The 20,565-nt window shown below is 35.4% G+C and overlaps 1 protein-coding gene across 2 annotated transcripts in view; it reads left to right on the top strand.

The window, feature by feature from the left end:
- The window catches only part of SNTG1 (syntrophin gamma 1), a 339,484-nt gene that overhangs the window by 232,689 nt on the left and 86,230 nt on the right, over nucleotides 1-20,565 (top strand). For both annotated transcript variants that reach the window (XM_071553118.1, XM_071553119.1), the window contains exons 10-11: nucleotides 2,503-2,633; nucleotides 9,137-9,266. In XM_071553118.1, coding sequence (XP_071409219.1) covers nucleotides 2,503-2,633; nucleotides 9,137-9,266 — 261 coding nt within the window. The remainder of the gene's footprint in view (nucleotides 1-2,502; nucleotides 2,634-9,136; nucleotides 9,267-20,565) is intronic.

Genomic DNA, 20,565 nt, shown 5'->3' with positions numbered 1-20,565 from the left:
TTTCACTTGTGTGGTACAGAGTTTGCAAAAGATTTTTCTTCTAGATTATTTTCTCTGCATATGAATTAAAATTCTTAAAATGAAAATATATCTATTTATAAAAATGGAAGAAAACTTTTTCAGAATATTTTTCCATTACTTGTACTGCATGCATTATCTAAAGATTTTCCAAAAGTTGATTACATACATGTTTTTAACTATTTTTAAGGTGAGAGTGTTTTACTTCTAGTGTTGTACACTTAAAATCTTACTGAAGAGTGATAGTGTTTTGGAGCAAAGTCTCTCTAGGATAAAATGCTACATATGTCTCATCAGATTTTTACTAAAAGATGCCTTTGAAGTGCAACAAGGGATTTTTAACAATTTTCTTAGTCAAGAAATGCAAAATTTCCTTTACTTTATATAGTTCTAAAGGGGGTTTTACTGAGTATTTGGCTTTGTAATAGATGAAAATATAAAAAGGAGAGAATAAATAAGCTAGTATACATCACAATTATTAAAAAAACTGTAAGCCTTGTTGTGTAGACTTTGCAAATTCTAGTTTCCACCTTGTTTTATTCTACATATTTTACTGTTAAAGGTTTTAAATAGCATCCCAGAGATTTAAACAATAATACCACAGATTTAAACCTGATTGTCATCTGGGAAACCCTTAGGAATTATACAATTTTTAGGAGCTGGTAATTATAAAAATGGGATAACACCCATAAAATTGGTGACAAATAACAGTAAAAATATATGTAACTAGTACAGCAATACCTTTAGGTAGGGTTACCATTTCTGTTACAGTCATATCTAGGCCTACAGTTTGTATATGAACTTTTGCTGCTTTAAAAATTTCAACTTATGCAGTATTGATAGGTGCAATTTTACTGATACTGTCACTTGTAAAATGGAAGAAGAGACTGACCTCCACCTGGCTACAACCCCCTTTCAGGTAGTTGTGGAGAGCAGTGAGATCCCCTTGAGCCTCCTTCTCTCCAGGTTAAACAATTGCAGCTCCCTCAGCAATTCCTCATCAGACTTGTGCTCCATTGCCCTTCTCTGGATGCGCTCCAGCACCTCAATGTCTTTCTTGTAGTGAGGGACCCAGAACTGGACACAGGATTCAAGGTACCACCTCACCAGTGCTGAGTACAGGGGAAGAATCACTTGGCTGGCCACACTGTTGCTGATACAGGCCAGGATGCCATTGGCCTTCTTGGCCACCTGGGGACACTGCTGGCTCATGTTCAGCTGGCTGTTGACCAGGACCCCAAGGTCCTTTTCTGCTAGGCAGCTTTCCAGCCACTCTGCCCCCAACCTGTAGTGCTGCATGAAATTCTTGTGACCCAAGTGACCTGGCACTTGGCCTTGTTGAACCTCATACAGTTAGCCTCGGTACAGATCCCTTTGCAGAGCCTGCCTGCCCTCCAGAAGACCAGTACTCCTGCCCCACTTGATGTTGTCTGCAAAAATGGACTGAGGGTGCACTCAGTCCCCTCTTCCATCTGGATTGATAAAAATATTAAACAGAACTAGCCGCATACATTTGTATGTGTCCACACTGTGCTGCAGCAGGTCACTGACTATTTCCTATGGATTATGGTGGCTTCAGTCTGATCCCCATCCCTGTCTCCCAGCTCTGGGATTTAGTACCAGGGGAGTGAATGGTCTTACTATTAAAACCTGTGGTAAAGAAGCCTTTGCCTCATCATTTCTCACTATGAGAAGACACTTTGAAGAATCATTCTTTTTAAGAAAAACAGTAACATTACTAGCACTGTTTTATAAAGCATTTTATAAAGAAATAAAGAGGTGTATTTTTAAAAATAGATGTTGATAATTTCACTCTTTATAGACAGTTCTCTATTCTTTAAAAATACCTGTGAAATTAGACTGTAGATAATTAAATACTCATTCTTTGTAGATATGATCATAAACATTTTATGTTCAATTTTCATTTTAGCAATGTCTTGTATAAGTAGGTAAAACTAAAGTATTCATCGCAAGCATGTAGCTCTGAGAATTTTGACAATTTTCACATGTTAAATCCCATTCACAATTACCAGGGTTTGAGGTGATGTCATTAGAATAGATATGTATGTATACATGCACAACTGAATTATGGTTGTATAGTGTATAATTTACAGCTCCCCTTTATTTAGAATGTGGATATAAAACTACTATCTAATGATGTGTTACTTGGTAAATAGTAACATTTTTCGTATCCAGTAATTTCAAAAAGGGGATACAGTCTGTTTTCCTCATGTTTTTAGAATACTGTTCCTCACTCTTCCTTTAAACATATTGATGTTGAGGTTTATATAGGGTTGTTTTCATTTGTGAGGAAAAGTTCAGAATCTGTCCAGTGCTCACTAAAACTGATGCCAAGTGATTTGAAAAAAGCAGAACACTGCCAAATGAAATATACCAGCTTTGCAGACTATCTCTTTCTTTCCAAATCTGCTGAGTACTTAAAGTGAAGACCAAAACTGAGAAGGACCTTTTAATGTTTTTCAGGATACGTTATCATGTTCCTCATGGCCAGCATCCCCAGGACTTAGATGGGAAAAGAGGTGGTGTGATCTTCGATTAATTCCACTGCTTCATTCACGATTTTCCCAGTACCTTCCGGGATCAGATTTGTGCAGGTAAAGAAGGTTCAGAGGGTTGAAGCTAGACTTCTTAGTTGACAGATACATGCCTCAGAGAATTGTCTTCTTAGAGAAATGCCATTATTAGTTCCACTGCAGCTGCCAGAGACATGAAACATAGGAGCTTTCATAAAAATCTTATCTAAATCCACTTTAGCTCACATTCTGTTCTGATGTCAGCTGGGACCAGGTACATGGGGAGATGTGATCCTCTTACTTGCACCTAGTGGTCAGCACCTTTTGCAGTTTGAGACTGCACATAGGTCATCATGTTTAATAACTGCTAATGCTCCTGTCCCCAAAAGCTTCTTTCTAATTTGCTTTTCTTTATAGCTTTGATTTTGGAATGCATTATGGCATTGAGTTCTACAATGTGGTTATGTTTTTAAAATGTACTTCTGTTTGTGTTGAATATCTCATCTGATAACTCCATTGGGTGAAATAATCATGTTTGGGAGCAGCACCCCATAGGGAACATGAGCCAAGAGAGAGGGTAGCAGTGAGGCAGGATGAGGCATTGTTCACACAGACAAGAACCCCAACCCACTGCCCCCACTGGAGAAACAGAGAAGACTTCAGAGGAGTCCTTCATGGTCAGGTGAGGCTCAGGTCAGGCTGGGAAGTCAGCCTACAGGTCAGGTCCAAATCAGTGGGATACATGTTCAGACGCAGAAATAGCTGCAAGCGTACTCAGGTGAGGACCACAGGCAAGAGCCTGAGCAGATAAGCACCTCCTAAGTGTAAGGGTGGACAGGCCTCCCAGTCAAGCTCTCACAGCAGCTTGATCCCACATAGCACAACTGGCCTCAAGCACAGGCCACCAGTCTGTCAGGAGGGGCAAGAGGGTGGACTGTGGGCCCTGGCCCTTGTATCAAGGGAAGTGCAAAATACCTTGATCTACATTTTATAACTTCAGATGACTGTCTTCTATTTTCCAATCTGAAGGGTCACAGTCGTTGTCTCCTTTTTGAGAAACTCTTTCATAGCTCTAAATGTTATTCTCTGTTTCTTTCATAATTCTAATGTATCAACTAAATGTCTAGGTGATCAGGACTGCAAGGAGGATCCCTCCTGATTTATGTTAAGGCATAGTGATGTTTTATATTTTTGTGTCTGTTCTTACCTAATACTTTGTAATAACCTATTACTTTGTGACTGTCACTGAACACTAAGGTGATGGTATTTAGAAGAACAAGGTGGGGGGGAAATAAGATGGAAAAAAACTTGTGAGCCAAGATAAAGGCAGTTTAATAAAGCAAAGGCCAAATGTGGAAACAAAGAAGCAAAATACTTATTCTCTGCTTCCCATCAGCAGGTGATACTCAGCCAGTTCCTAGGAAGCAGGGCTTTGGTACGCATAGTAGTTGTGCTGGAAGACAAGTGTCATAATGAATGCTCTTCCTTTCTCCTAGTTTTCGTTGCTGAGCAGGTGTCATGTCATGGAATATCCCTTTGGTCAGTTTGGATCAGCTGTCCTAGCTATTTTCCCTTCCAAGATCTTGGCCCCCCCAGCCTACTCCTGAGGAAGGCATGTTGGAGAGGCAGTACTGATGCTGTGTGAGCATTGCTCAGCAGTAGCCAAAATGCTGGTGTGTAATCTGTTCCTTTCTAGCTATCAGTGCAAAGCAGAACACTATGAGGGCTGCTGTGGGGAGAACTGAATTCATCTCAGACAGACACAATACAGTCATACAGACCTACAACTTTTCATTGTTTAATTTAGTTATCCTAGTAAATCAGAAGAAATTAGGAAGGAAGACAACAATATTCTGGAATGATTACTGTTTTTCAAGTGTAATCCCATGAAATAGAAAGGAAAGTAGCTACAAAATTCAACAAGGCAAGTATATAAATAAGATCATACTTGTTAAAAGTTAGAAATACCTAGGTATTTTATGGATTCATTTGTCATCTATATTTATAAGAATGAAGTTCTCATATGGAAATACTCTGTGAACTCCAGTGTGTAAAGTCATTAACTGGAAGACAGCTGTTTACAGGTACACAGCACGTTTCTCCATAACTACTTCTTCTAATCAATCAGAAATAATAACTCTTAAAATTAGCAGGAAGTATTTAACATTTGTGAGGCTGTGATACCTTACTAGTTGAAATAAACTGTCTTTCCCTTGTAATCTTCATGTCTGCCAGTTTAGATATGTGAGTCTGGGAAGAATAGTGTGTTATACTGTATCCTGATAGCTCATCAGGCATTAGCAGTTTCAGTTTTCCTGTTCCTCCATTCAAACGTGTAAAATTACAGCATTAATTCAGAAAAGTTAAATTAATTTTTCTGGAAAGTCTATTGTGAAAGAACCTTCTCAGTGTCTTTTCTCTGTTGTCGTGCTCACCCTACCAGTGTTTCTATGGGTCCTACAGTCAGCTGTTACCATCTGCCTCCAGAATTGGATTTAAAAACCCCTTAGAAAATGGAGAAAGAGAAGTCTTCTTCAGTCTCTGTTTGAGGTTTATTTGAGGTTAATTTTATTGTTCCTTATTGCAGCTTGCTTCCTTCTTGTGGACACAGTAAACATTTGAAAGTTGCACAAAAGCCTCCCACCACCCTAGTTGATTCTAAGGGTTTTGTTTCTTAGAATTACACTGCCTAGCCCTGCCACCCATTTTTCCTATACAGAGCTAAAATAAAAAGCAGGTTAGGCAGTATATATTTCACCAGTAGGTCATTGTGAATCTAAAAACAGCCTGCAGCTTTCGATTGGTAATAGCAGAACCATATTTACTTGTCTGCATGATCCTTCTTCTATTGAGGAACAATGACTGGCCCAGAAGTCAAGGTGTAAACCAAAAGCTACAATGGCTGATTGGCTGAACTGAAATGGAACAGGATATAATCACCACAGAGGCAGGAGGGTTTTTATTAAATTCTGTGTAAACCTTCAGCTCAGTGTTTAACAATGAAGCATAAAGGGACAAAAATCATAACAGTCAAATCTGAGATCTGTTCTACTGTGTACTTCAGATACGTGATGTTGAATTGAATAGAACTACTCATGTGGAAAATTAACACATATTCAGCTGTTCATAGATCTAGTGTTTTAAAATTCAGTCTTCTGCATCAATAAAACACAAGCTTAAAGTGCACATTATAGAACTTGTACATTACAGAGAAAGTTTCTTAGGTAGTAATAATAATCATGAAATTTGAATTTCTAGAAAATAAATTTTAAAGTATATTAATACAAGATCTTATACCTGAACTCATACTCAAACCTTGAATAAGTACTCTGATAATTTTCTCCTTGTGTACTTTTATACTGTCTAACATGAGGAAGAGTATTAAAAAAAAAAGCAGGACAAATATGAGAGAGGAAGTGGGCTTTTCTTAAAACATAGAACCAACATTCTGTTTTGCTAGCAAAACAGTTTATAAGACTGTTTCAAATTGCTGTAAGCATTTTTAAGTGTGACTCCCTCTCAGAATTTTTTCTAAGAGAAACGTAATACTTTAAAATATGCTGCTGTAAACAGTGATATTAAAGAAAGGATATTGAAAATAATAAAAGGAAGCAACATTAAATGGAAGCTCATTCATTATATTTTCCATAGTTAGTATTTACAAGTCTGTTTTCACTATGTAAGGCCTAATAACTTTTTATATTTCAGAGTTTGAAAAGGCTGGCATGGAAATATATCATTATCACATATAATATTAAACTTCTTAATCATATTCTAGCTTTTCCAGTGGGATGCTTAATTCAAATGAATTCTGGAGGGTATTCATAAGAATTCTAGATGGCATTCAGCATAAAATTGGAAAGCTTACTAATTTCAAATATAACTTTTGAGTTCCATAAGGCACAGAACCTGAAATGTGTAAAAATCTGTGAAATTTGACTAAGTCTTCATCTGATCTCCACTTTTTTTTTTTGTGTGCATATTATAAAGTGAATCTTCGACTATTTGTTCCATGTAGTCATGTATTTAATGAATGGTTTTTTTAGGTTTACATGGTATTATGGACTTGGGCTGGTAGAGTCATTCAAGAAAATACTATTTCAATAATCTAAGGCTAGGTATATCTACTTGTAAAACACATTTAGAAGTAATTTATTAGATAACCATGTATCTTGCTGTCTCTACTTACTGATACTTGGGTAAGAACAATGTAGATGAGTGGTTTCGTGTCTACAAAGATCAAATTCCTAGCAACATTAGGAACAGTCTGATGCCTTAAATGCATCAGATCTGCTGTGTTTGCAGTGTAAAGGAAATTTGTGCATCAGGGTTGAATCTGGAACATACTGGGTATTCTGAGCTTTAGTTAGCATCCCACGTGAATAGATTTCTTGAATTTCTGCTTTGATTTACAACAGATGGAATAGGAAAAAGGTGAGTCCTGAAACTAATGCTATTTTTCATGAAAGAGATAATCAGCAATTTTGTGCATCATTCTATGCTCTAGAGTAAGACTTAGAAATTTATTCTGGAAAAATTTACTGCAGGAATAAAGAAGGATTTTTGAGTTGAGAAAAAGGTTTTGGAACTGCAGGCGGATTCTGAGGCCTACTATCAGATACTAAATCAGTTCTGTGAGAAAAACCAGCAAGCTAGCAAAACTAAATTAAGATAAGATGGTTTGGGGTCAGGCTGTCCATGGGAAAGGAATGTTGAAGAGATAAAATTCTCATGGTAAAGTGAACATCTGTCCAGAAAGTGTTGTCCAATTAAAAGCTGTAATAAAGTTTATAGACACTGTGATTCAACCTATAAGACTTGGCTATGGGTCGGATTTAAGAATATATATTGTGTAATTTGAAGTTAGAGTTAGCTTTTACCTTTGCCTATTTTTTCCTTTCTTCATGGAGTAATCTAATAAACTATCTGTTGTGTGTAACACCTGTGAACTGTGCCCTCATTAATTATCAGCCGCCACAAGCTATTGCAAACTCTCACAATTTACTATTTATATTTGTGGTTATTTAAAATAAAGGGTAGAATAAATAAGTGCTAGCAACATTATATGGAGCTTCTAAAAATCTTCCTCAAAACTTTACTGGAGTTATTGTGAAAGTGATTCACTGAAAGAAGTTTGTCTTGGTTTGCATATTTGAGAATTTAAAGAAAAATCACTACCTGTTTGGCAAGACAACTAAACTGATAAGCTAGATGATGGATTTAGATAAACCGCAGATTCCTGCATGATTCTGTTAGGATATATCAGCCTTATATCCCTGTAAAAGCTGATTCTCATGATGACACTCTCAAAGCAAAGGCGTGGCTCTAGTTCATTTTTAGTGCTTCTCCTGACTGAAGAAAAATGCTTACTTGACATGGATGCAGCAAAGACCATTATGATCAAGATAGATATTAGCCTTACATTTTAATACTAGAGTAAAATTTCAAGACGTAAAAAACTCCAAATGAACAACTTTGCAAAACTGATATCTGCCTTCAGATGTCAAAAACGTTCATCAGTGATACTCAGTTTTACCTTGAAGATAACACTCAGTTTACTTGGGCCATTCTCAAAGAATGTAAATGATGTACTAAATGTTAAACCATGAATTGACTATTGACACTTGGGTTTGTTGCAGAATATTAGCAGTGAAACTTGGTATTCTCTATAAGATTAGTAGTCTCTTACTGTGGGATATGGATTAATATTGAGGTTTTTTGGTTCTGAAGCCAGAGACCTGTGAGCCTTCCAAGGGCTTTCAGCCAAGAAGGCTATTTACTGAAGAAATTAGGTCTGCTACTGCTTTAGCATCTGAAAAGTTTCTCTTCTGTAATTGCTCAGTGCCTGGCAGTGGAAAGTCAGTGCATAAAGCATGACAGGTTACTGTACACACGCCCAGATTGGTGCTGGGGCAGAGGCACCTAGGACTACACTGCTTTTGTCATTAGATGTCTCTTGACATTCCAGTGTATTTTGGTAATGATTCTTTTTTCAGAAATCTAATTGGAAAAATCATTAATGCTACTGGATCAATCTTGAGTTCTCCAACTTTTCAATCAGTAGGTTAGAAGAGGAACAAAACTGTATAAGCAAAATCAGCCAACAAACTGTTTCCAGACAAGAATCTTATTGTGTTTACCCATTTTATGAGTAGAGTGAAACAAAGCTGTTGAGAAAAATGAACTGATATTCACTGATTTTCCCAAGTGGTTGTCCACAGTTTCCAATGCACACTTTCCTCCTTTGTGATCTGCTGTATTAAAGTATTAAGTCTTTGGTATGCATCAGCTTTTTCACTTTTTTAGCTTCTGAAGCCATATAGTCTTTGGTCAAGGTTCTGTGGAGCTAGTCAATGGAATTTTTTTATAGCCTTATGGAAGCTTAATATAATCCGAGTTGACCTTTTCGCATGATCATTTTATTATGTCAGGTATTTATAAAACAGGAAAACCAGCATTTTATTAGTGTTCAGTGCTGACCTTGGTTGTAGTTGAAAGAAAAGCATTTCTACAAGTATTGTTAAGATGATATGCTAGAACAGATGAAATTTTCTTCTGACCTATCTGTTTTGATATGTCTATAGGCAAAATGCGTTCCAAGTAATTGCCGTGGATGGGGTTTGCAGTGGAATAATTCAGTGTCTCTCTGCTGAAGACTGTATTGACTGGCTACAAGCAATAGCAAGTAACATTTCCAACCTCGCAAAGCACAATGTAAGTATGGATCCAAGTAAGCCAGAAGGTTTCCCAATCATATTTGATTATAACTGTCATAAAAGCCTAATGGGTTCACACACAGAATTATCTGCATATAAACAATGCTTGAGGCTGGCTGAGAGAAGTCAACTCAAGTTTGTCGTCAAATCGGACATTGTGAAAAATCATTGAATGGGAAAATATTCTTCCCTACAGTCACATAGTTCACTTCATGGCTATCAGAGTTATTCTCTTCTTAGCAGCACCAACTAGGATTAGGCACAAATACCAGACATAGAGGAGGAAGCCAGGTGTGATGGGTGAACACATATAAAGGAAAACAATTCTGTACTTTCTTCATAGTTTGAGAAATCACATCTATATAAAGTCTGGTACAACAGATCTGAATTAGATTTTAAGTCTGTTTTGGTATCATTTAACATGAGGAGAATGGCAAAGTGCTTCTGTGGTATAGATAGAGATGTTAATTATCAGCTTCATGCACTTTTTTGATCTGACTTTTTGGGATAGATATCTCCTTTGAAGCAGGAATAAGTGTTATGCAGAAGTTTTGCCAAACTACTAGTAAATTCAATTGAAAGGCCTTCTGGACCTTCCTGGGACGTATTTTGCATTTGATAGAAAACATAGTTTTTCCTGTAGAAGTCTGTTGGGTACCTTTAGTGGTTTTCCTTAAAAAATACAGAACACATGGGTAACTCCATTATTTTGAATTGAGTTATAACAAGGAAGCCCTTGAGGATTTAATTTATATTCTCACAGATTTCCTTAAATCTGCTTTAGATTCTCAAATCTGTCTCTGAACTTGCTTTTGTTTCAAATACAGAGAACATATTGAAGGAAGTTGTATTTCTTGGAGATTTATAATTAAGATGCAAAACTATGTTCCATCTGGCAGCAATATGTAAAAGTCATTGTATTATGAAAACGTGAGAGACATGAATTCATCTGCCATCTGCAAGCTTCCATGCAGTATCAGCAAACTTTATGGCTATTTATTCATCCTTAAAATATAGTTGCTGTATAGAACCTTTCTTGTCTCACTAGGCATTCTGAAAATTGAGGTGGCTGGTTTTTTTTTCTCTTATCATCTTTAGTTCAGTCTACTCTATTAATGGTTCTCAGTACTTAAATCAGTGTATTTGTTTGTTTATAACTATAGATAGACAGAGGAACCTAAATTTTATCTGGTAACACTTTGGTAAGACTATAGTTATGGTTGCTTTCAACATGTATGGTTGCAAACTTAAATTTTGGTAACTCAGTGTTACTACATGGTTTATTTGCCAAGTAGTTTATCATTCTACACTAATTTCCATAAAATACAGAAAGAATTTATAATGTTTTATAAGAGAAAATGGAAAGTTATGCAACTATTATACCAGTCTTTGTACTTACTTTATCTCAAAGACATCCTGTAAAGTAACTTTGAGAGTTAAGGCTTATGATAATTATCCATGAATCTATTTTTAGAACTGTCCTACTTATTCATAGCCCTTATGAATTTATAGAAACCAATGAGAGTCTCTTTCCTGTAATATAGTTTTCTTTTAAATTGTCAGTTGCCAGAAAAAAAAGTTATTTGACAGCATATGTGATAAGTGAATATAAGAAACATTATGAACACAGAGGTGAAAAAAAGGAAACTGTTTCTCAGAACAATGATTTGATGTGATTAGCAGTCCCTAACTTTTCTTGTTTTACAAGTGATTATTGACACACTCATACTGTTGATGTTCACATTTTTTCCTCTGAGAGAGGCATTTACTCATTCTGCCTTACTGTGGCATCTGATACCAAAGAAACAGAGTATAGGAATTTATTTGAATTTTTGGACAAGTTGACTGATTTTTAGTTTCAGGTAACTTCTTATTTCTATCTGAGGTTTACAGAAAATATTTTTTTATTTAAATACCATGTAGCTCATAGAAATAACTTACATGCTCTTTCTCATATCTATCTTTTGAAAAAGAAAAGCAGAAAGATAGTAGGAAAAAAATCTGTAAAAACTATATTGATAAGTTTGAGTTCTACAAGTTTTGGTGGTATTTCACTTGCCTAACTTTCATGTCTTAAAGCAGAAAATCCGAAGGGCGATTCTTATTATTTACTTTTGACATTTATTTTATAATGAAATTAACTCCCTCAGGACATGTCTGTCTTTCCTTTGACAGATAAGGGATCCTAGGGTAGAGAGTTCATACTTGATACTGAGGGAGATATGTATAGTCTGTCACTGGTTTCTTTGAGGGTCCAAAGCGAGTTTCTCTGAATAAATCTGCTAAAGAAATGCCTGGATATTTTTGACCAAAAAAATCATACTAGTTTCAATCAACAAATCTCAATTATTTTACTTTTTCACACACAAGTTGGCTGAAAAAAAACGGGATGGTTCATATCCCAAAGATATATGTGTGAATTACATGACCTATGCTCCCATGTCTGTTTTACAGTTGTGAAATATTGGTCCCTAGCTCCGCAATACCATGTTTGAGCCTATAGTTCAATTACATTTATGTAAGGATAATGTCAAAAACTCTTCTCTCATGATGTAATGTGTCTACATCTGACACCCAAGTGATGGGACTCAAATGCAGGATCATCAGTATAGGCAGTATTTACTGCAGAGCAAGAATCCCTTTTTTTACTGCAGTGGTTAGACTACCAACCATTGTACAATGAGATAAAACTCGTATTATTATGCAACAAGACAGTTACAATTTTAATGCAGAGATATAGAAAAATATATTCTGACTATTAAGAGTAGATTAAAAATCAATATGCTGACTGATGTAGTTTACTTAATTTCATATTTTCATCAAAAGACAGACTTCAGGTATGCACTCTTTTTCTTCATATTCAGATTAGTACTAGTGTCCTCCAGTGTTTTAAGAATACTGAGAGTAATACTGATAATTTTAATTTTTTTAACTTCTAAGGAACAATCTCTCATATGAGATTAAATACGTTCCTTTAAAATTACAAAGCATGAATTAACTTGTATATTGGTATGCAACCAAAAATTCCTACTATATACATGCACTGCTGGAAGTGACTTAGCATCACACTGTAATGATGATGGGATGAATCCATAAAGACCATTCATTTCGGAACATGGGTGCCTCCCTGATTCAAGTTACTTGAGCTGCATCTGTGTTAAAAATTCACCAGTTTTATCGAGAGCCTCAAAATCCAGAATGGCTATGTCAAACTTAAGGTTTGGGGTAAGCAATGCTTATACTGGAGTTCATGTGCCGAAACCTGAATATGTTAAATTGAACCTGGGATTAGAAACTCAACTTCCTCTATGAAGTGATGAACTTGTATGTCTTTTTGCTCCCAAATTAGATGGCAGGCCAAAGGCAATTAAAAAGGGAACAAGCTGCTGCTTCTACCTTTTCTTGTTAATGCTCCAAGTAGAAATTTTCAATTGAGCTGGTCAATTCAGCTATGAACTATTTGCCTTTCCATGAACTTTTAAACTCTTGGTTTCTGTGGTAATTGATACTGATTTCTATTTTTTAACATATACTTTGTTTAAGAATTGTAGGATTACAGTATCCAAAAGCTTTAAAGAAATTACACTCTGAAAAAGTGTAAGAAAATACTCCAAAATCTGTGCTCTAGAAAGAACCACCCGTTGCTAATACATCCCAGTGTCACACCAATTTATGTGCTGCAATTTCGAGGCATTTAAAGTCAAACTTCTTAATAGCTTTAGTACAGTAAAAGTCAGAAATTTTAGATCTTTATAACAAAAGAATAATAAAAAATACATTTAAGCTAACATTTTCTAGAGTATAGCTTTCTAGAATCTTTTGGGACTTATTCTCCCAACTCATTATTTTTCGCTCTTGTCCATTGCTTTCTCTGTGGCAGGCTTTTCCACAGTAAGGGCAATGATACTTCTTTTTCCCTTTCCTCTTCCATCCTTTCTGTAGAAGATACTGTAGCAGTTACACATTTATGCTTCTTACCTTACATAAGCCTTTGTTTTGAACAAAGTTTAAAAGTTCAATTGAAATCAAGGCTTTCATGTTATGCTTAAAATGTAATGCCTAATGAAAGGTACTACTACTAAGAGGACAAATATATTTGTCTTCACTTTCACTGGAGAAAGAAAACAATAATGCCTTATCTGTACAATACTGAAGTTTGGGTACAGGGATTCTTTAAGTCACTGTACAAGGAAAGACTAAGAGTACAAAACAGTAAAAAAACCCCAATTAGAATAATATGATCGATTCTATTCATAGGAAGAATAAAATATCATAGGACTACATTCAGTGTTACTAACATATTGAAATTAATAGTAGTACATGTCTCATTTTTCTGGTGGACACTACCACCAGTAAGAACATACCATGGAATATTAGGTTACATAACTAAATCAAAGTCAATCATGTGAAGTGAATGGATTTCACATTTTAATTTTGTTGTTAAAATGCAATGGCAAACTGTCAAAATGCTTTACTTTTAGTAATTTTGGAGTTTTCAGGGATTATATGTATGCTCTTAGATGTCCTATGATCTGTGTATTTCAATAATATTTAACTTTTGTTAGTTCTGGAGCTATGCATGTTTGGAACAAATCCAAAAATATCATTACTAGTATCAAACCTCTTACAGTAGTATATTCTGTAGCAGTGCAAAAGTCAAATAATGTCTGTCATTTAGAAGTCAAACACATTATAAAATGAAGACCAAAACAAAAAAGAATTATAGAAATTAAATGACTATTAGTAATAGAATATTTTTACATATATTATTTACTTTTCCCAAGACACAAATACTCAGATAAATTGGGCATTATTAAATAAATGTACGTTCATTTACGAAAATGCTTTTTTTCGGCAGTATTAGCCATTCAGATATTCAGAGCTCTGACACTTCGATTTTTTTGTTCTGCATTCCACTCTCAACCTTGTACAAGGAAGCCTACACTGCCAGTTCTTCCAGTAGGGATATTTAGATCTCTCTGGGAACTTTTAAAATGCAGAAATGCATACACTTGTAACACTCTGCTGCCATTTTTTTTTATACGATTCTCTTAGGACATGGAGATCTAAGTGAATAAATGCAGTCAGTGCAGCATCAGAATTACATAACTTATATGTCTCAGATTTTTTCCTCACTTTTTTTTTTTTTAATGTAGGCTGTACATTTAAAAACATATCTGTTTCTATGCCACTTTTATCAAGTGTTATATATGGTCTTGTCTCATATTTACTTACACTTTTGGAAGTTTGAGGCATGTCTTATTTTACAAACCTTTTGCTTGTACCTTGTTGAAAGAATTGTGGATAATTTTATATCCTCTTCAGTGTACTGATTTAGCTGAAAAAAATCAAGTCTTGCCAAACTGTATATCTATTGCTCCAGTGTGTTTCATCTGCACTTTTGTAATGTACCAGAGTTTAAATGACAATGTGGCAGGTCAGGAAAACAGTGCAAGAAAAGAGTATTTCTTTGATAAATATTTATTCAAGAATATTTATTCCAGAACAGTCACCTTATCTAGGAAATTTGTAGCAAGAAACTTCTGTTTTCATGGTAGGACCATTGGTTATGGCACATTCTGATTATAGTGACAGCACTCATCATAAAGACATGCAGTCTTGTGGTTTTGATTTGGAATATACAGTATAAACTTCAAGTAGCCATGATAGGTTTTCAAATGAAATTAAATCTTTCTGTGCTTCTCTCAAATGTTAAATCTTTTTATGCTATTTTAATAATATCTTTCTTGTTTTGCTGTATATAAATATGCAATTCTTGCAGCTGTCAGTAATAAATATGTTAACATAAAAATGTTAACATCTGTATTAGTATTATAGACAACTCTAAAATGCAATTTAAGAGAAACAATGCCCTTAGAGAAAATTAGATAAAACGCACTTCTCTTTAAATTTATCTATTTAATGTAAGACTTTAAAAAAAACCCCAACATTCGTGTAGAGAGAATATTTCCACAGTGTAATATATGCTACTCTCACACAGTAAAGAATCCCCACACTTTAATTCATCCAATTTTGTATGGAGTTGAATTAATTTTTAGCCTTGCACTAGTACTTAAATAAAAGTAAAACATCAATATTAAATATGTTCTTTAATCTGTGCAGGATTATGTTAAACTCTGAGTCTCTTCCCTCATTCTGTTATTATTAAAGGCTTAAGTTAACACATTTTAATAAAGACTATAATCTGTTGAGTTAGAAGACACTTTGGAGGAATGTTATACTTGCTCCAAACATTCCACCCTGGGGAAAGGTAGCAAGAAGCCTGTCATTTAGGGGAAAAAAAAAAACCCAACCCTCTTGACTGATGTTAAGTGGCAAAAAAATTATGACAAAAATAAAGGAAGTAGGAGCAGTCTAACTGGAAATGCAGGTCAGCCATTTCGGGTTTTGCAGAAAGGTACCACATGGGAGAAGAAAGGGCTCATTATGAGTTGCCCTTTTGCGCCAAAATGCCAAGCTACCTTTTCAGCAGCAGCTAGAGACTTCCAGCCACTGTAACGTAGTTTTAGTTGTGCAATAAACTATTCAGTATTCCACAACTGATTTATTTTCAGTGATAGTGTGTTAAAAGTAGTTGTTGAATCATAAACTGCTGTTGATAAAATAGCAACTAGGAAGTGGGAGGCAAAGGCAATAATAACCTTTATTTTTGTATCCCTTGTCTTCTTAAAAAACACAAAACAAACAAATATAATTATTTCTATTTAAGGCAAGATTATCTTGTTTTGACATCCTTTTCCTCTAACTTTCAAAATGTAGTTTTGAAAAGTAGCTACATCAAAAGTTTTGCTTTTCTTCCACAGCCATAATATTAAAAGAAGAAAAGAATTAAAAGAAATTGAAATGCACTCAAAAAGCCATAAAACACCTCAGGGTATACATTATTAGTAGCCTAATGTGTTGAAAGCACTTTTCCATTTGGTTGTCTTGCTTCATAAAGTGCCATAGACAGCAAATGCATTCAAGTAGTGCACAGCTTATATTGCCTGAGGAAGAGAATGGAATCAGAGGAAGAGACAGAGGTGTGGAAGAGAAGAGAGGAGTTTCAGTCATTCCAGGACAGCTTTAAGAGGTTAGGACAAACAAGCCACAATAGGCAAAAGAACAAATTACCACTAAGCTGCATAGGAAATGAGCCCCAAATACTTTGAACTTGCCATTTCTCTGCTAACAAAAGGTACTGTGAAACACTGTGACTGTTTTCTTACCTCCTGAAAGTACCTGGGGTAGTTAAGTGGCAGGCGTCTGCAGGGGGAAATGTCTGATATGTCTGAAATTATAGCTGTGTGGGCACCAACAAGATTGTATGATTGTTTTGTTGGGGCTTTTATCACCAGTTTATTTCAGAGAATGAGATAATTACATTCAAAACTTGTTTCAAAGACTATCACTGAGGTCATGAAGTCAAGCTTGAAAAATTGAGAATTAAACCCCTTGTTTCATTCTCATTTCCCAATGTATGGTACTCACTGACTTACTGCATGGAAAAAATAATAATTTCCAAGTGAATTTTTACTTCTTTGAACTGTTTATAATGACTGTTTCTGTTTTTCTCCTCTTTTTTATTGATTATAACATTTTTGAATAATTTTACAGGATTAAAAAAGGTATTTTCCTAATATTACCAATTAGGAACTGTAGTACTGTGAATCAAAGGCAGATTTTTTTAGTGCATTTATGGAATCCCTTGATACAACTTTTGGCCTAAATCTGTAAAAAATTTATAAAACAATTTGGTGTTGCTCCATCTCTCTCTGAAATCAAACCTACAATCCTTTACTATATGGAATAGCGTCTCAGAAGATATCAATCACATATATTTGATTGATATGAAAATGACTATAGGTTGTTATATTTGATGCATGTAATCAATTTTTTATTCCCCAATTTTGCTTTTTTTATGGGACAGTTATCAGTTATGCTTGGGTAGTTTGTCAAGAGAACACTTTATGTGATAAAGAGTACACAACTGGATCCTAAAGTCTATTTTTATATGAGACCTCCTGTGATAGTAAAGGTAGTTGCTAATTTTTAAATACAGAGAGTGAGGAAGTCAAAAAATACTACTGGAAAGGAGGCAACTAGGTAGTTAAGGAATGCCTGTTCATCTCACCTGTGACTGCTTAATGGTTCAGTGTCATAAAATACAACATAAAATGCAACCAGGGAAAAATTTGATGTGTGTTAATCCTCGCACTTGCTTTTACCTGTATTAGCAGAAAGATGATGTAAGTCAATGCAGATACAGAATTTAGCTCTTTAACGTGATACATTCCAATTTTATTCAGAAGGCAACTTTTTAAAGGTCATGAGGCAAACCTTATTTCTAATTACTGATAGATATTCTACTGCTCTTCCAGCGTGATGCATTGCAACCACAGAGATAAGTAAAAAGTAGTCCATTTTTGTAGTCCATTGTGTCCATTATACACTAACGATTCAAATGACAGGATAAAGTGATTTTTTTCTTTAGATCAAAAGGTTCAGAGGTATATTTGAATATGTGCAACTAATCTATGGAGATGTGATTTATTTGCGTGTTTCATAGGTTTTCTGTTTGTACAATGAGGAATCTTAAAAAAGCAGAGTAAAGTAGTCAATGTCCAAATTCCAAAAATGTTTCTAAGTCTGTTGGTGAACCATTATACAAACTTACGGTGGTTGACTCTGGGGAAAAATCTGTTGCCTGTCTAGCAGAAAATAATGATTCACTGTGTTTATTTCCTAAGGCAATTTTTTAAGATAATAAAAAGGATGAAAAATTTCCTGTGGTGTGTCAACATGCTGAGGCTTCTCACATAATTCAGTCGATTTAACACTGTCGGAGGAGTTTCAGCAGTTCTTCTTTGATATCTGATTGCCAAGGAACTAGACTTCTCTTTTTTTATACCTACTTTCTTGTAAAAGCATAGGAATTCAATCTAATTTAGCTAAACTAAGTAATCTCACAGAAATGTTAGCTGTTTGTCTCTAAAAACCACGATCCTATCCACTCAAACTCCCTGTGTACTAAAGGGATATAAAAAAATGTCTGTGAGACTTGAAGAAAGTGAACCAGTCCTCCTAACATAGGCAGTTACTTCTACTCCATTTACTATATAAGGAATACAGATATGTCCAGAGGGTAATTCCATCTCCTGGAATTAAGTACCTATCTCTCCCACGTCTAATAGGAAATGGCAAGAGGGTACTTTAGCAAAATAGCCTACAGGTTGGAAGAGTCACCCTGATATGAGAGACAGGAGCTCTTTGTGCTACTCAGCCTGCAGCCCGGTGCCATCTGTCTCACTGCTGGCCAGAGGATGTCCACAGACAAAGCAGGGCTGAGGCTCTGCTCCCCCATCCAGAGACTACTCCCTGTGCTAACTGTAGAGCTACATGTAAAATTCATGCCAATGCCATTGACAGGAGACAGTTCTCATCCATACTATCTGGTACGACTCGTTCAGCAGGAGTATTGCATAAGTGCAGCAGATAAATTATTATCTCCTGCAGCCTGAGTACTGTATCTCCCATATCACGATGGAGTGCTGTGGTGTTACCTCCCCTGACCAAATTGGACATAGGCATTTCACTCCCTGTGCTACAGCAAAGCTTGTATTTTTGCAGATTTTTAACTCAGCTTAGTTCACTAATTTCTAAACAGTGAAATCTCACAAACAGTTGTTTCAGCACAACTGAAAGGCTGGGAACATAGGGTGGATATACATGCAGGAAGAGAAAAGTCCAGATAAATTTCTGCAGCCAAGTTTTTCATGAAAGGAAGATCAGCAAAAGCAGGCCTCATGTAGATGTCTCCAACTTAGCAGCTGGGGATTTTCTGTATTTGTAAATGTTGTGATCAGATAAGCATTCTTTACTCTTTTCCTTTCTTCTGTCTTCCTCTGCAATTCCCAGCAGTTTTAAAAACTAATGAGAATGTCTCTCAGGTTTTGAGATCTAGTTTAAATACATGCTTCTTGGGGTGCTGCCACCTCATAGGAAGTGTTCTACACCATTTTGGAGTGCTGAGACTTCTTAATTTGTGACATAATTTCTGTGAAAAAATAGCCCAAATTTCTTTAGGGAAGCCAGATTGATGCTAAATATTTTTGTTTTGTTTTGTGTGGGGGATTTTGTTTGTTTGTTTTTTGCTTGTTTGGGGTTTTGTTGTTATTTGGTGGGGCTTGGGGTGGGTTTTTTGTTTGTTTTTGGGTTGAGGGATTTTTTTTCTTTATGAGCAATGGGCTCAATCACTGATGAGTAAAGGGTGTAAATGAAAATATTTATTGCTTTTCATTTTTGCTGTCCTATTTATTGTGGCTGCTGTTTTCACTTCCCAGGTGCAGTTGTACCTGGGGAAAATTATAGCCCTAATATAGCATGGTTATTGTATATAAAACCCAAGTTTTACTGGGCATTTCTAGATATATATTTGGTTAATATTTCTTCACTAGAATACCAATCTATGGCTGCTGTGTAGGTTTAGAAGAATTCCTAGTGTCCATTGCACTTCTTTACTATTTTGTTCAGACAGAGGAAAATGTTTCTTTTCTCATAAGTGCATTATGAAAAAGAAAAATGGAGAGTTCCCATTCATGGAAGAGGAGGGAGGTAATTAAAACTTTGTTGAAGCAAAATGATCAAATAATCTCAAATCTCTCTAGAAGGGAAAAAATATTAAAATTTTAATCCTCAAAAGTTGATTTTATTGGCAAATATCCACAGAATTGTGAATATCATTTTAATTGGGACCATTCATAAAGAAAGATGCTACCAAAGAGACAATTCAGGAACCTCTTCTACTGTTTCAGATCCCCTTTTTCCTGCACTAATGTTACTAGCCACTTACATGAAGTATTCTGAGGTGTTGCAAAGATTTTTCTCTTGAGTTCCCATGAGGTGCTCCAGATGTCTTCAAAGAAAGTCATGAAGTTTATTATTGTAAGAGGAGTCATGGAAATGCAAATGCAAATATGAAGCAACTCTCAAAGGGTATTTGCTTTATATTTATTAAATTGTGTACAAGTGATTAGTGACTACACAGATCTTTGCGCTTTCACCTCTGCACATTTTTATAAGATGCAGTTGTTAGAGGGAGTGAATATATTATTTTTGCAACTTGTTTTGTTCTTTGCAAGGCAGAAAAACACAGTCATCTAACTCATAAACTTACATTTTAATAGTGTGCACATTCTATTAAATGTTTATCTAATTTTGTAACAGTAGCAGTATTAATTTTAAAGGGTTTCATTTTTTTGCATCCTAAATAGAGTGTTTTGCAAGAAGATATATGA

Source organism: Pithys albifrons, chromosome 4, assembly GCF_047495875.1.
Source record: "Pithys albifrons albifrons isolate INPA30051 chromosome 4, PitAlb_v1, whole genome shotgun sequence".
Taxonomy (NCBI): domain Eukaryota; kingdom Metazoa; phylum Chordata; class Aves; order Passeriformes; family Thamnophilidae; genus Pithys; species Pithys albifrons.
This window is presented reverse-complemented; position numbering and strand designations above follow the sequence as displayed.